This window comes from Ixodes scapularis, unplaced genomic scaffold, assembly GCF_016920785.2.
Source record: "Ixodes scapularis isolate PalLabHiFi unplaced genomic scaffold, ASM1692078v2 PGA_scaffold12__126_contigs__length_90152505, whole genome shotgun sequence".
NCBI lineage: Eukaryota > Metazoa > Arthropoda > Arachnida > Ixodida > Ixodidae > Ixodes > Ixodes scapularis.
The window spans coordinates 23,308,276-23,321,808 of record NW_024609838.1 but is presented as its reverse complement, the minus strand read 5'-3'; the positions used below and the strand labels follow the sequence as shown (position 1 = coordinate 23,321,808).

Here is a 13,533-nt window from a genome sequence, read left to right as displayed (position 1 = left end):
GCGAAATAACGAGCTGTACATTGTTCCCGCTGATTGCGCTTTCGCTTTGAGGCGTCCGTTTTGACGTGCCGTCGACTGTCTCGAAGCAGATCCAACCTTCTAAACACGAAATCTGTCTAAAGCTAAAAGGGCATAAAAAGAAACAAAAATGCCACAAGATTTATAACGCAAAAAACGTAACACAAAAGTTCCCAGCTATATTTAGCGGGGGGAATTTCATTGGTTTCTAGTCTATAGATTGTAACTATACATCATTTCAGGTTCTCCCGCCAAATGGACGTCTGTGGACTCGTAGGATCAAAAAAAAAAAAAAAAAATCGACTACAACGTAAACAAAAACGTGACGAGCATAAAAAAAATGCCACCTCACAGTTTGTGCTATCTTCATTACAAGGATCAGACATCTTACATTTTGTTTAGTTGGAAGAACGAGTGCGGCACATCTTTAATTACAGAACACGACGATGTAACTATAAATAACAGTATAAAACGTTCTCTCAACTTGGCGGTTTCGGGTGGTGGGTGTCGTGATCTCGGGATAACCGTCACAGGTCCATTCCCACTTGGGCAGTGTTGCGGGCAGCTGCACCACAGCGTGCCGAAACAACCGCCGTCACGAAATAGCGCAGCGAAGCGGGCGCTGTAGCATCTGGCTCGTAATTCGAACTCGCCACCTCTAAATAACGCAAAAAAAAAAGTCGATCTTTGACGTCACGGTTGTACAGGGGCTGTCTGCTATCGTAGAATCTGCGGACTTTGCGCGTAGTAGGAAATTCATTGCAACAATGTGCGCTGCAAAGGTTAAACGTAGCAATACGATAATATGACTGCGCGCTACTTGCATCGTGACTCTTTAGAACGCCGTGTTAGAAGCGACCACGCAACAAAAAGGGGCAGAGAGCGAAGCTGCAGAGAGCAGACGACACGCACCCCAAACAAACGGATTGGAGCCCGGGACGGAGGCAACCGAAGCGTCCCCTGGCGGCGCGCCACGACAGATCCGGCGCGTTCCCAAATGCAAAAAAAAGCGCCCCTAAAAGCGGGACGTGAGACAACGGCAGCCATCCGCGACCTCATAAAGTAGACCGCAGCGCGGGTCGCTGTTTGCCGCCTCATCTGTCACGCCATCTTGTCTCCCTTGTTGACAGTCGCCCGCTGTGCTATCTGTGCTATGGGTAACAGCGCGGCGCCTGGAATGCGTCTTCGACCGGGGGTGTCTATAGCGTCCCGTATTCCACCCGCGCATCGAAAGTAGTCCCGAAGTGGATACAAATGACGTCACGGAAGTCGGCGTGTTGGCGCGACCCTGGCAGTTGGTTTTGGAAGCGACGGCATGGCATGCGGACGGACGGTCCGAGTCGCCGGCGTCGCGGCGTCCCAACCCGTGGCTGATTTCCACTTTGGCGATCGAACGCTGGAGAGGAGGCTTATCCTGCTTTTTTTTAACTAGTTCAGAAACTTCGGGGAAGCCTGGAGCTCAATCGAAGCGCCGCCCTTTGGAAGATCCATCCATCAGACGACCAAAGCCGATGACCAGTTCTGCTTTGCAGAAGTGCTCGTCTGCTTTTTACAGGAGCGATCGCCCCTGCTTACAAAATCGGTCGTTTGCTTTACACAAGTGGTCGACTGCTTAGCAGAAATCGCCTGGCGTGCAGAAGCCGTCTGCTTTCCAGAAGTGGTTGTCTGCTTTAAAAGACACGAAGGCCGCCATTTTTGTTAATCCCCCCACGGCGTCATGCATATTTGGCGAGCGATCCCATGCAACCGCGCTGCACATACACCAACCCGGCAAGGGACCTGCCAAACACACTTTCCTCCGACGATTCGCGCAGTAATACATATGCAAATGCTCAAAGCAGACAACGAAAGAAGATCGCCCGCCTACGCGAGCGCTCTGGTGTCGAGTCACCGGCCACGCATGCGCGCTGGCTGTCACGTCCCCCGCTTCCGCACATCCAGCGTAGGTGGCGGTGACAAGAGCGGGCGGCACCCGTCCTTCGCTGCGCCGTGTCGCCTCCGCCGTTTCGACACCGGCCGGACGAAAACAACAAAGCACGGAAACTCATTACGCAGACTGAAAGTCGGCTCCGTTACTGCGCACCCTTCGATCACGTGACACCTGCTGAAAGCAGACTAGAGTGACGAAAATAATCCCTGGAGAAGGGCAACAAGAGGGACAAAGGGCAAACACAAATCTCCAAACCACAGCTTTGTCCCTCTTATTCCACTTCTCCAGGTCATTAGTCATAAGTCATTTTAGTCATTCTTGTCGGGCTCGCTCGCACCTTTGCGTTTAATTGCATTATAATCAGACTAGAGTGTCGTCGTCACAGCCAGTGTCTGCAGGAAGGTGGTTATTAATTCAAACAATTAGTCATAATATAAAATCTAATCGTCGAAAACTGTTATACCGCCCCTTCTTAAAAAAAATATAATAATAATGGTGGTATTTTGCCGTGTTGTAAGAACGAACTTCGACGACAGCCGAGACGCTGCACACTTTTCTGGATGCTAATGGCTAGTCCCTTTATAACAGGCGGTAGCTTGCGCCACCATAGCCTAGAAACTCCGCGTGCACAGTGTTGCTGTGTTTACAATTAACGGCCTTGTGTCTCGCTACATTTAGGGGACGGTGTTACGAAACACCATAACGTCACGTGACGTGACCCTACGACACAGTGACGTCACGTGGCAAGGGGGCGTTGAGCTACACTAAAATGCCCGTTAAAACTTGGCGCAGAAATATTTCCCCTAAATTTTGACGGAAAATCGAGACGTTATCGGACACGACGTGAGGCCACACTGACGCCAAGAAAGGCTACCAACTACAACGTTACAGAACACGAATAAGCTGCTCCGTGTGCGCTGGCCTCTCCCACGTCCCAGCCAGTGAATAAAATTAGGCTGTCTAGAAAGAGAGTCCCACATGGCACGCACCGCTGGGCCGTGTCGCACGCTCGCGCGCTGTCTCTTTCGTTCGACGGCATTTACGGCAGCCATAACGCATGTCCAATGCGATGGTGGCAAAAGGGATCAAGGCTGTTCCTTTGTTAGCAAGCGTCCATCGCGCAGGATTCCGCAAGAGCAAACAGAACCCCTCCTTTCTTCTTTCTTCCTGAACCTCCGCCAGTCATCGTTACGGAAATACGAGCAACTCGTCCAACGGAGCCAAAGTGTTGAACAACTCGAGGCGTTGATGGCGTCCGAAAGGGCGAACGCGCGAGTCAAGGGGGTCGAATCAGTCAACCATGCAAGTCGGGGATTTTGTTGGCTTCTTCGTTTTTGTTGACTTCTTCGTATTTTGATTGGGTGAAGAAAAGAAGCCAAAGCAGCCTACTTACCCGATAGACCTTACTCATATTTGGCGCGCAGACCACCGAAAGCCTCTGAAGGCCGTCCGACGCTGCCAACCTCCAATGTGGCGGCAAGTCTACACGGTACACGTCGCGGGTTTATATGGTATACGTGTGGTCGACGGGTGTGAAAGGAAAGCCAAAAACAAACGGGGCACGGATAAAGTGTGTACACAAATATGACTAGCCCCGCCCCCCCCCCCCCCCGCCCCCCCTAAAAAAAAGGAACGAAAACTTTTTTTCTTTTTTTTAATCTTGAAACGAGTTTTTTTTTTTTTTTTTTTTTACAAGTTGCAGTGGTTTAAAAGGAACGCATTCCCGTTATCTTTCTCTAAGAGTGGAAACCTGTCGTTACGTTAACGCTAGCTTTGCCTGTCTTCATTAAACGTTGCGCCGAATAATCCGTTCATAAAATAAAGCGAGCAGGTGAAAATATCCACACGAACTGCGCGTCGAATCGCCACGATCACATTTGTTCCAGTCCCTTTGTTTCTACTGTTCCTCAGACACTTCTTCCAAGTCGAAGAATGACACTTCCATGATCCGTTGGTTCTGCAGCGCGAGCTTTCGCTCCATGTGCTCCGAGCTGGCGTGCGTGAACTTTCCATCGCTTATAACCCGGGCGAAAAATGCTGAGTCACTGAGCCGTGGACAGATGCACAGCGTCTGATATACCGCACAGCAGTCGCTGCACCGCCCAGCAGATAAAGATGGCAGCGCGCTGAAGGCGATTTTTGCAAAGGTCTATAGTCCACGCGGCCACCCTTGCCCCAACAACAATCGCCGCAGTGAGATGCTTCGGGTGCTCCGGTGGACACGTCAATCCAAACGCGCGAAGCTCACACGTAAATAAGCTCGGATACGAAACATTAAAGGGGTACTGCGATAAAACATCGATGTCCTTTTGAAAAGACGCGAACCTGTAAACGCCTCAAACGCAGAACAAACATAAGGATGACCGGTTAACAAGGCTCCGTAACCATAGGTTAGGGAAGCTTGTAACCGCAGATTAACAAGGTTCCGTAACTCCAGCCTCAGATTCATTACGTTGATCCCAATGTCCGGCACGCCGTGGTAGAATGGCCACAGAAGGCCGAGCCCCTTTGACCGGTTAGCCGCCGTTTCCCGCCAAAGATCCCAGCTGAACCGTGACGGCGTAAGCGGCAGTGGCAGAATGGCCACAGGAGAGACAGTCTGCCGCTGGGTAGCTGAGCGGATAGCCGGAATCCTCACAGTCGGCAAACGGAAGCGAGTAACCCGAATAGTAGATGGTCGTGAAGACGGTGAAGTAGCCGGTCGGGTAACGATCCGAGAAGTTGGGCGACTGGGCTACCGCGTACGCGAAAGAAGAGTTGAGACACGTGCAATTGAGAAGGGAAGTTGTAGGGTAGCCGGAAGGGTATGACGCAGGACAGTAGGTACCCGGAGGAAAGGTGCCAATGGCGAAGGCACCACAAGGATATTTACTAGGGGACAAGGTGCTAGAAGACAAGGTAACATAGGGGTAGATACCAGTAGGTAATCTACTAGGAGACAAGTTATCAGAATGGTAGGTACTAGGAGCGCAGGTACCAGGAGGAAAGGTGCCAACAGCGAAGGTACCGGAAGGCTAGCTACCAGGAGACAAGGCGCTAGAAGACGGTATCAGAAGGGTTGGTACCGGGAGACAAGGTGCTCTACCCTGTTGCAGGTTAAGAGAAACAGGAAACGCTCATCTTCCCCTCCTTCCAGTTGCAAAGCGAAAGCTTGAAAAAGGCGAGTCCCTAGTCTTCTTTTGCCTCCTTTCTGCTAAACTGGAAAGAGTGGAGGAAGGGCCCTCGGCCAGCTTTTCTAACCTTGCTCCAGAATGGTAGGTACCAAGAGTGAATGTACCAAAAAGGTGTCTCTGCCTCTGTGAGTAGCTACAGTGCTAGCGGAGAGGACTGGGTCAGGCTGTGGCGGTAGAGAAGCAGGAAACGCTCATCTTCCCCTCCTTCCACTTGCAGAGCGAAAGCTGGAAAGGAGGCGTGTCACTCGTTTTCTTTTGCCTCCCTTCCGCTAAACTGGAAAGAGCGGAGGAGGAGCTTGGCTAGCTTTTCTTAACCTTGCTCCAGAATGGTAGGTATCAAGAGTAAATGTACCAGAAAGGTGTCTCTGCCTTTGTGAGACAGTGCGAGCGGAGGGGACTGAGTCAGGGTGTGGAGGTACACGGCAAAGCCACAGCTGTTGTTTCCTCACGACTAGCGGGCCACTTGCCCGGAGTATAGCACGCACGCCTAGCCTCCGCTCGCCCTTTCTTCAATTTGAAGTGAGAACAAAACCGACCTGTACTGGTAAAGAAAAAAGGAGCTATCTTTGTCAGTGACACTGTTATTACTCATATTACTATGAAACCCTGTTTACAAATTGTTGATTTCAATTGTCGTTCCGGAAGCTAGAGGGATGAACTAGCCCTCAGCTAAATCAGAACACAGATGCTAGCAGAGTCCTATTTTGCAACCGAGTGCATCCAAAAAGAGACGTCACACACCGAGATTGCCTAATCGCCGTCCACCTCCCGGAGCCGCGTAGCGGCAGTATCTACGCAAGCTCAGCTTCACAGCCAAGGTCACCACCTAGCGGTGATGTTACGGTGACCTTGGCTATGACTCTGAGCATGCCCAGAAGCTCCGGACTGACTCCCAACCGAGCGCATCCAGGAAGTGACGTCAGACAGCGAGAACGCCCAATCACCGTGCAGCTTCCAGAGCCCCACCCGCGGACGCTCAGATGCACTGCCAACCGAATGCAACCAGGAAGTGACGTCAGACACCGAGAATGGCCAATGCAGCTTCCAGAGCCGCACATTTTGAGCATGCCCAGATTACCCAGATGCTCCGGACCGACTCCCGGAAACGGGTATCTGCGCGTGCGCGAACGAAAACAAAAAGAAACTGACCTCCGTCGCCTGCTGAGCGGTCTTCTGCTCGGTGCCGGGTTGCTGGGGCGGCGTCCTTCGGTGGATGACGTTGTCGGCCTTGCTGGATATCTTGATCTTTTTGCTGACGAGCGCCTTTTCCGTCTCCTCGTCCACCACGAGCAGGTCGACCCGACTCGGGTCCCTCTTGATCCTCTCGATTATGTCACGGTGGTTTTCGCCTTCCACAGTCGTTCCGTTCACCTGGAGATAGACGAGAGGATGCGTCTGGTCACGCCCGACCGCGGACGCCGACGCGTCGCGCTTGTATACTGTCCAGACACTGCGTGTCGCAACCGGGGTACGGGTACCCTAACAATGCCACTGAGTCAGAGCTGCTACATTTGTAGATTCGTTTCGCGCCAGCGACTCGCGTTACCCGGGTTCCGTTTTCCATCGAAGTTAAGCGGCAGGGTCGATCAATCGTCGTTTGCATCGCTACAACGGAGGGGCACTGAAAGTTGATCCTGCAGCCATTTTCAGCTTAAAGGCCGACGAGCCAGGGGCAGGTTTATCGGTCAAATTGTGGATTTGCAAAAAGATGACGTCACAGGCGACGCGTTGCCGAAATCGATTTTGTTGACCTACCATTTGCTAAGCCACCAAAACTAAACATTTCTTTCTAAAGGAACCTGGTGTATGTCGATTTTTTCAGTGAAAAAGTTTACCTTAGAAGGTTAAACTTCCTCCCCCACCTCTAAATCGGCCTATGCGACGAGCATGCCAGAAAGGACGAAACTCTTCCTCAAATCTCCTTTTTTTATTCGAGAAAGAGGGAGACCTTCCTCCTTTTTGCGGGGACTAGCTCAGAGACCCGCTGCTGTGGGGAGAAGAGTCTGAGAGGGAATGGAGAGAAGGAAACTGGGAACCATTCTTCCCCTCGTTCATGATGAAAGCGCCTCAGAAAAACGGAAACAATGAAGACAGGACAGCACAAAGCGCTACTCTACTGTCTTGCCCCTTCGTTGTCCCTGTTTTTCCGAAACGCTGGCATCTGCATGAACATGAACCAACAAGCCCAATTAGCCATTTTGTCGGTCTTCTGTCCGGCACAAGACGATTCTGTAGGTCGGCCTTTAAAGTTTACAGCTTATCGCAACTGCGAACTCGACCACATTATCCCGGTTTCTACGCTGTTAAACAAAGTCGACTGGCATACAGTAAAGAGAGTTGGCTCGTGTTGCAAGGAGGAGGAGAGAAGGAAAATGGCACGAGTATAGATATCCGAAAGGCTCCTCCTGTTTTTGTGCAAGAAGGGGTGAGTGGTACTAGTTATAGTCGGTATTGTTCGTCGACAAAAACAACGTAAATACTTTCCGAGATATCCCCCCCCCCCCCCCCCCCCCCCCCCCCCCCCCCGCTTTCTTAGAGCTATAGGTCCTCGTTCGTCAAAAACAGGTGGGCTTTCAAAAGCTGCAGAAAGCTTGAGACAGCCACCACTAGGACTAGCACACGACAGTGGCGTTCAGCGCCCGAACGCCTGAATTCTGTCATCCTGTCTGCAAGGAACACGGTGCCTTTTGTATGACGTATGAGCAGTGGACTCCGGCTTAAAGCAGCAGACGATGGAGGTTTTACACGCACCTCGACGAGCCTGTCGTTCCGTCTGAGTCCTCCCAAGTCGGCCGGACTGCCCGGGTCCACCTGGCCGATGAAGTGCTGCAGTCGCTTCTTGTCGGCGTGCAGGTTGAAGCCGTAGCCCTCGAAGGTGTTCCACTTGGACAGGTGGCACAGCCGGGGACCCAGGGCGGGCTCCTGCACAACCGCGCGTCGACTTTGCCCCGTCACCGTACTCGTATCCGCCCAAATAACTACGTCTCACAGTCTCTTGCAGAGTAAGAACTGCGGAACAGGCTCCGCCCCCCTCAATTCCCGGTGAGAAATATGGCGTCAATACACTACCGTTAGCAGCCTTGGGTAAGTTACTTTTTTAAAAGTAGTTAGTTACAGTTACTTTCCTAACAATGTACTTAAGTTACAGTTACTTAAAAATAAAAGTAACGCGTTACAGTTACTTCGGCAGAGTAACTTAGTTACTTTCAAGATAATCATGTGTATCCAACTATGAAGACATGGATGACGGAAAAAAAATGAGCAACATTTACATTTATTTACGTCAACCACGGTAAACCCGGGCAACTACCGGAGCCCCCGGGTGCACGGCCCCTGGGAGAGGGCAACTCTCATCCCATGGCTCGGTTTTGTAAAGGGAGCTTAGCAGCGCACGTGCAAATAAAATGTAGCCACGGGGGCGACCACCGTCGCATCGTCCGACGCCGAACGGTTGATCGTGTCTGTGCGTCTCTGCGAGTCGAGCTTTTATTTTTTAACGCTCTGCGGAGGAGTAGATGAGGCGGGGGTGCTTGAGTCTAGCGGAAAAACAAGTCCGAAATCAGCGTCCCCGCAGCAGGAAAAAGCAAAGAAAGAGAAAGGTGGAAAAATGCCTGCCCCTGCGCCGAAGGTTAGCAGAAAACAAAACTTTGTCTAGTGTTTGATTTTTGCTTTTTCTGTCAAAGGCCTAACTCCGTCTCTTCTGATCTACAGGCTGAACGCCACTGTAGCCATCAAGAGAGACAGCGTTCGTTTTTACGAAAAGTAACTGTTACTTTGCCGTTACCTTTTAGTTACTTTTACAAAAAAAGTAATTAAGTTATCGTTACAGATAATTTTTTTGAAAACGTAACTAGTTAGAGTTACAAGATACCAAAAAAGTAACAATATACAGTATCTCAATACTAGTAACGAGATGCTACCCAAGACTGACCGTTAGTACTAAAAAGTAAAGACGCGCCATTTTTTTTTTCTCCGACGTCACGGAGAGGTAGGAGTTTCCGTCCAGCGCTTTTCTTTCGACATTGGTGCCCGCAAAAAGAAGGCTCCATCTTACTCCGTGCGGGAACTATAGGGGGCGCTTTGAAAAACGCGCGCAGCGCCGCTAGCGGAGGAGCTGGCGTTCGACCGTGAGTCGCGTTCAGCAGCCTGCGGCGCCTTTTCGCATGCCAAGCTGTGGCGGCGGAAGCGCGCACGGACGAAACTTTTGCTTTTTGAGCCGATACGTTGAGGGTGACGTTGCATGAATGCTGGGGCAGACCTAAGAAGGGCATTTAGCTGTTCTCCTCTTCTTATATACTGAGTTTTAGTCGTTATTCGGGGGAATTTCTCTAGTTGCGGCCAAAAAAGGAGTTGGTGCAATTTTCCGAAAAGCAAGACGGCCGCCACCATAATTGCTTTGAGTGGGAAATTTATTTCGCTCGTCGCTGTAAACGTAGGACTGCTGGAACGATGATATTGGAGGCGAGTGAGATGTCCACTAAGTTTCTGCACGAAGTGTGCCAAGTTTCATTAAGACAGCAGGTGTGAAAGTTGTTTCTAACGAATAAAGAAATAAAGCTGTACGGTATATCCAATATTGGACCCAAAATGTTGTGTTATAGCGGGCTGTGCATAGTGCAGATTTGGGCACACAGGTGCTTGGACTTGACAGTAACATGACACAGCACTTATTATACAAAAAAAAAAAGGTGGCACAGGGAAACCAGGTGAAAATTTGGTTTGGGTGGCGTAACTCAATGGGAACCGGTTTTGACCATGAAAAGGCTGTCAAGAGAATACCACTGGTCGGGGGAGGTGGAGTCTTTAGAGGTAGGAAGGGACTAGTGGACTGTACTTCCAATCGAAACAACTTTACGAAAGGTGGTTCCAAAGCCGAGAAAACGAAGTTGTCGGCCAACACACGGTTTGGCCGCCAAGGGCTTTTGCGGTCAGCTGTTGTGTAATAACCTGTTGTGCGAGGTGCTGATTTTCGGCCCACAGGTACTTTGACATGACCGTCACTTGGCACAACACTTATTATAACAAAAATAGTTGGCATAGCGAAACCAGGTGGAAATTTAGTTTGGGCGGCGTAACTAAATGGGAACTGGCTTTGACCGTCAAAGGCTGTCAGAAAATACCACTCATCGTGGGAGGTGCACACTTTACAGGTAGGAAGGGACCAGTGGGCGGTACTTCCAGTTCGAACTACTTTGCGATAGGTGGCTCTAAAGCCGAGAAAAAAAATTGTTGTCTACAGAACTCGGGGTGTCAGTGTTTCCACATCCAAAAGGAGGCTTATCAAGAAAGAAAGGACACCACATAAACTTCCATACTCAAACGCCGACTCTCCAGTGATTCCGAGTTTTCTTTAGATTTATATTTGTCACTTTTTTTACCGTTCAAATCTTTCTTCATGAAGTACAGATTGCGTGCCATATTTGTCCGGAAATATCATCGACACGTACAATGGGGACGAAACTTCTTTGGAGGGCATTCCTCCAACGAAATCGGCACTGCATACCCGCGAGTGTGGGATGGCATTTCAGTTCGTCCCATCGGCGCTGACACATGTAGGCGTTACTGGTACGAAAACAAACGCAGAGCGCAAAGAGGCAGTGTAGAATATGTCAGCCGTGCCGACACAGTGGCAGGCATGATCGGGACACCAAATTTCTCGCGTCGTACGGCACGGCTCCATCGTTGTCGCTGTCCCACAAAACATCGGCGAGGGGAAAAACTGTGAAACTTTGTCTTCACGAGATACGACGCATAACTATTGAAGCACTTAATGACGCAGCACAGGCAGCACTTCATGCTGTGAACCCAGCGCAACAGCACCAGTCCGACTTAACGCGTACCAACGTACGCCGGCGTGGTTTCGTTTTCTCTGGGGTGCTCACTGCCTACCTCCGGTACCGGCCGCGCGGCGGCGCGCCAGTCGCGTCGCACGGAGTGTATACACGAACTCATGTCTGTTACGTCACGGCGCGGTGGTGGCGCGACGGGCGCACTTCCGCTTTGGGGCTGTGGGCGGAAGCCGATATGAGGCACGTGCATTCCTGTGTTACTTTGGAAGAAACCCGACAAAAACCTGGCCTTTACGTCAAAGCGCCGCGACTGTAGCTTTACCAAAAGAGTCGGGAAAGCTTTGAAGGTCAGTTTTCGTTTTCTGCCTGCTCGGTTTGTCCGAGAACGTGAACAGTTGCCGTCGGACCATGATTGCTTGGGCGGAAAGTACTTTGGATTGAATTCACGGATAGTTGTGGCCGTCAGATTAATTTGTTTTGTTACAACATGAGCGCGGAAAAACCGTCAAGTTGCACGGACCACCTGCGGGCTACGTTCAGTGCGTCATCACGTTCAAACGGCCGCCTCATCGTTCCAGCTTTCGTCTGCTCTCGCTAACGTTTCTGCGTCTACTCCTTCAAACGTCAGCGGCCCGTAGGCCAAACGTTAACCCGGTGCGATAAGAAGTAGAGACCTTCGGGTAAGTAGGCTCGATGTAAACAGTAGATATAAGGAGATGTTGATAACTGTTACAAGTGGCCATCACCAACTTGTTATGCCTGATTCCTCGGTCCGACCGGGTCCGACTCTGCTTGCGATTTTCAATATCGACGTCGACATCTCAGCTACGGTTCAGGCTTTTGCAGCTCGAGCGACGTCATGACTGAAGATAGCGAGTGCGAGCAGAATCTCATGATGCGAATCAGGCTTTCGCGTCCACTCTGCGGGGCCTACGCGGAATGAATCGCCGCACGTTACATCACTCACGCTGAGGCCGCTCAAGTAGTCAGACATTGCCAGGAAGACGCAGCTTCAACAATTCCAACGCCCAAAAAAGCGCGGGGACTCATACCGACGCCGACAACATCCCATTCCAATGGTTTGTTTATGGGCGACGGCGAGCTTCTTGCCCACGAGTCACGTACCCCCATCGCGCATGCGCATGCGCATGCGCGGCGTCCGTGGCGTCCGCTAGGGGCGCTCCGGTTTGTTTGTAAACATGAGTCGGTGCATTGGGCATTGAAGGGCGCTATATATTTGGCATGAGGTGAAACTTTTCTGACGCCACAGAGAGGGAGTAGCCCCCTGTGTGATTTTCGTGCAGCACTGGTGCCCTGAGAAACAAAGCTGTGCCTTACTTCCCAGTGAGTCTCGGTGCATTGGGCGTTGAAGGGCGCGGGACATTTGGCATTCTGCGAAGCTTTTCTGTCGCCACGAGGACAGAGGCGTATCCGCCATGTTTCACTATCGGTTCCCAGAAAAATAATGCTCAGCAGAATGCCCCGCGCACGCGTCCCAAATGAACACCCGTGCATCGGGCATTAAATATCGAGTCATATTGGGCATTCAGTAAAACTTGCTATATAGTGCGCCTCGCGTGCAGTTCTTAGCTTGCAACAGGTTATCATATGGCCTCTAATCTCGCTTACACACTACAGGGACAAACAACACCACGGCTCGATCAGGCCACGGAAGAAGATGTTTCGGAACAAACACCGTCGTGTAAAAAAATCCCGTTCGAGTCGCTAACAAAAGCCGATTTCGTATTTCGGCGGACAGATCTCGTGTGTCGCGAGCCGTTCCAATCCAACGCCGTGGAAGTATCACCCCACCGCCGACCGCCGACAGGCGAAACGGGCTATCGTCGAACTATAGCCCATAAGGAAATGATCACTTCCTCGGGGTCTTCATTTCTATGCGACAGATATATGGGAATTTGGTTGTTTTTTTTTTTTTGTTTTTTTTTTTATTTCCGGTCTGTGAGTGCGACGGTTTCGTTTGTAAATGATCTTCGCGTGGGATATAACGTTTATTTCGTGTTTATGTTTCTTTTGATATGTGTAGAGTTTATTTGATCGCAACGGCTCGACGTTATCGCTCCATTTCTGCGAGTATACGTCCGCTTCCCCGAGCGCGAGGAGGGTTCTTTCGAAATCGCGTTATAACTCCGCGTTGGCAATTTTTTTTTTTTTTTTTCGAAAATTTGGGCGACACGCTTAGCTTGAAGCGCGCCATCGTGATGATATTTCACCCCGAGCGGAGTGGGTTTATGTACACGCGCGCGCCGGCAGAACCGACGGGTATCTGAACCGAACATCGTCCGCCGCGTCGTGGGGTGTGGGGCGTCGAGGTTTGCGGATGTTTATACGTTCGTTTGAGAGCTAGGGAAAGGGCGTTCGTTCAGCGGGGGTGTCCTAGCTGTCACGTTACTCGGAAAAAAAGTAATAGATTACAATTACTCTCGGTTAAAAAAAAGTATGCAATTAGATTACTTAAAAAGGAGATTAATTGGTTGTTTTCCAAAATTTTTGTTTTCAAGATGTATATAGCAGATCAAGCGCTGCACAAACTGCGGGGGAAGGGGATATACGTCTTTCGGATTTGAGTTTGTGAACTCCTTCCAACTGTCGTTAGGATTGAGCG

At 50.6% G+C, this 13,533-nt stretch overlaps 1 protein-coding gene across 1 annotated transcript in view; it reads right to left on the bottom strand.

Annotated features, from left to right (window-relative positions):
• Positions 1-13,533, bottom strand: part of LOC8051119 (Na(+)/H(+) exchange regulatory cofactor-like protein nrfl-1) — a 69,335-nt gene that overhangs the window by 22,396 nt on the left and 33,406 nt on the right. The window contains exons 4-5 of the mRNA XM_029992086.4: positions 7,873-8,043; positions 6,271-6,492 (exon numbers count right to left, since the gene is read on the bottom strand). Coding sequence (XP_029847946.2) covers positions 6,271-6,492; positions 7,873-8,043 — 393 coding nt within the window. The remainder of the gene's footprint in view (positions 1-6,270; positions 6,493-7,872; positions 8,044-13,533) is intronic.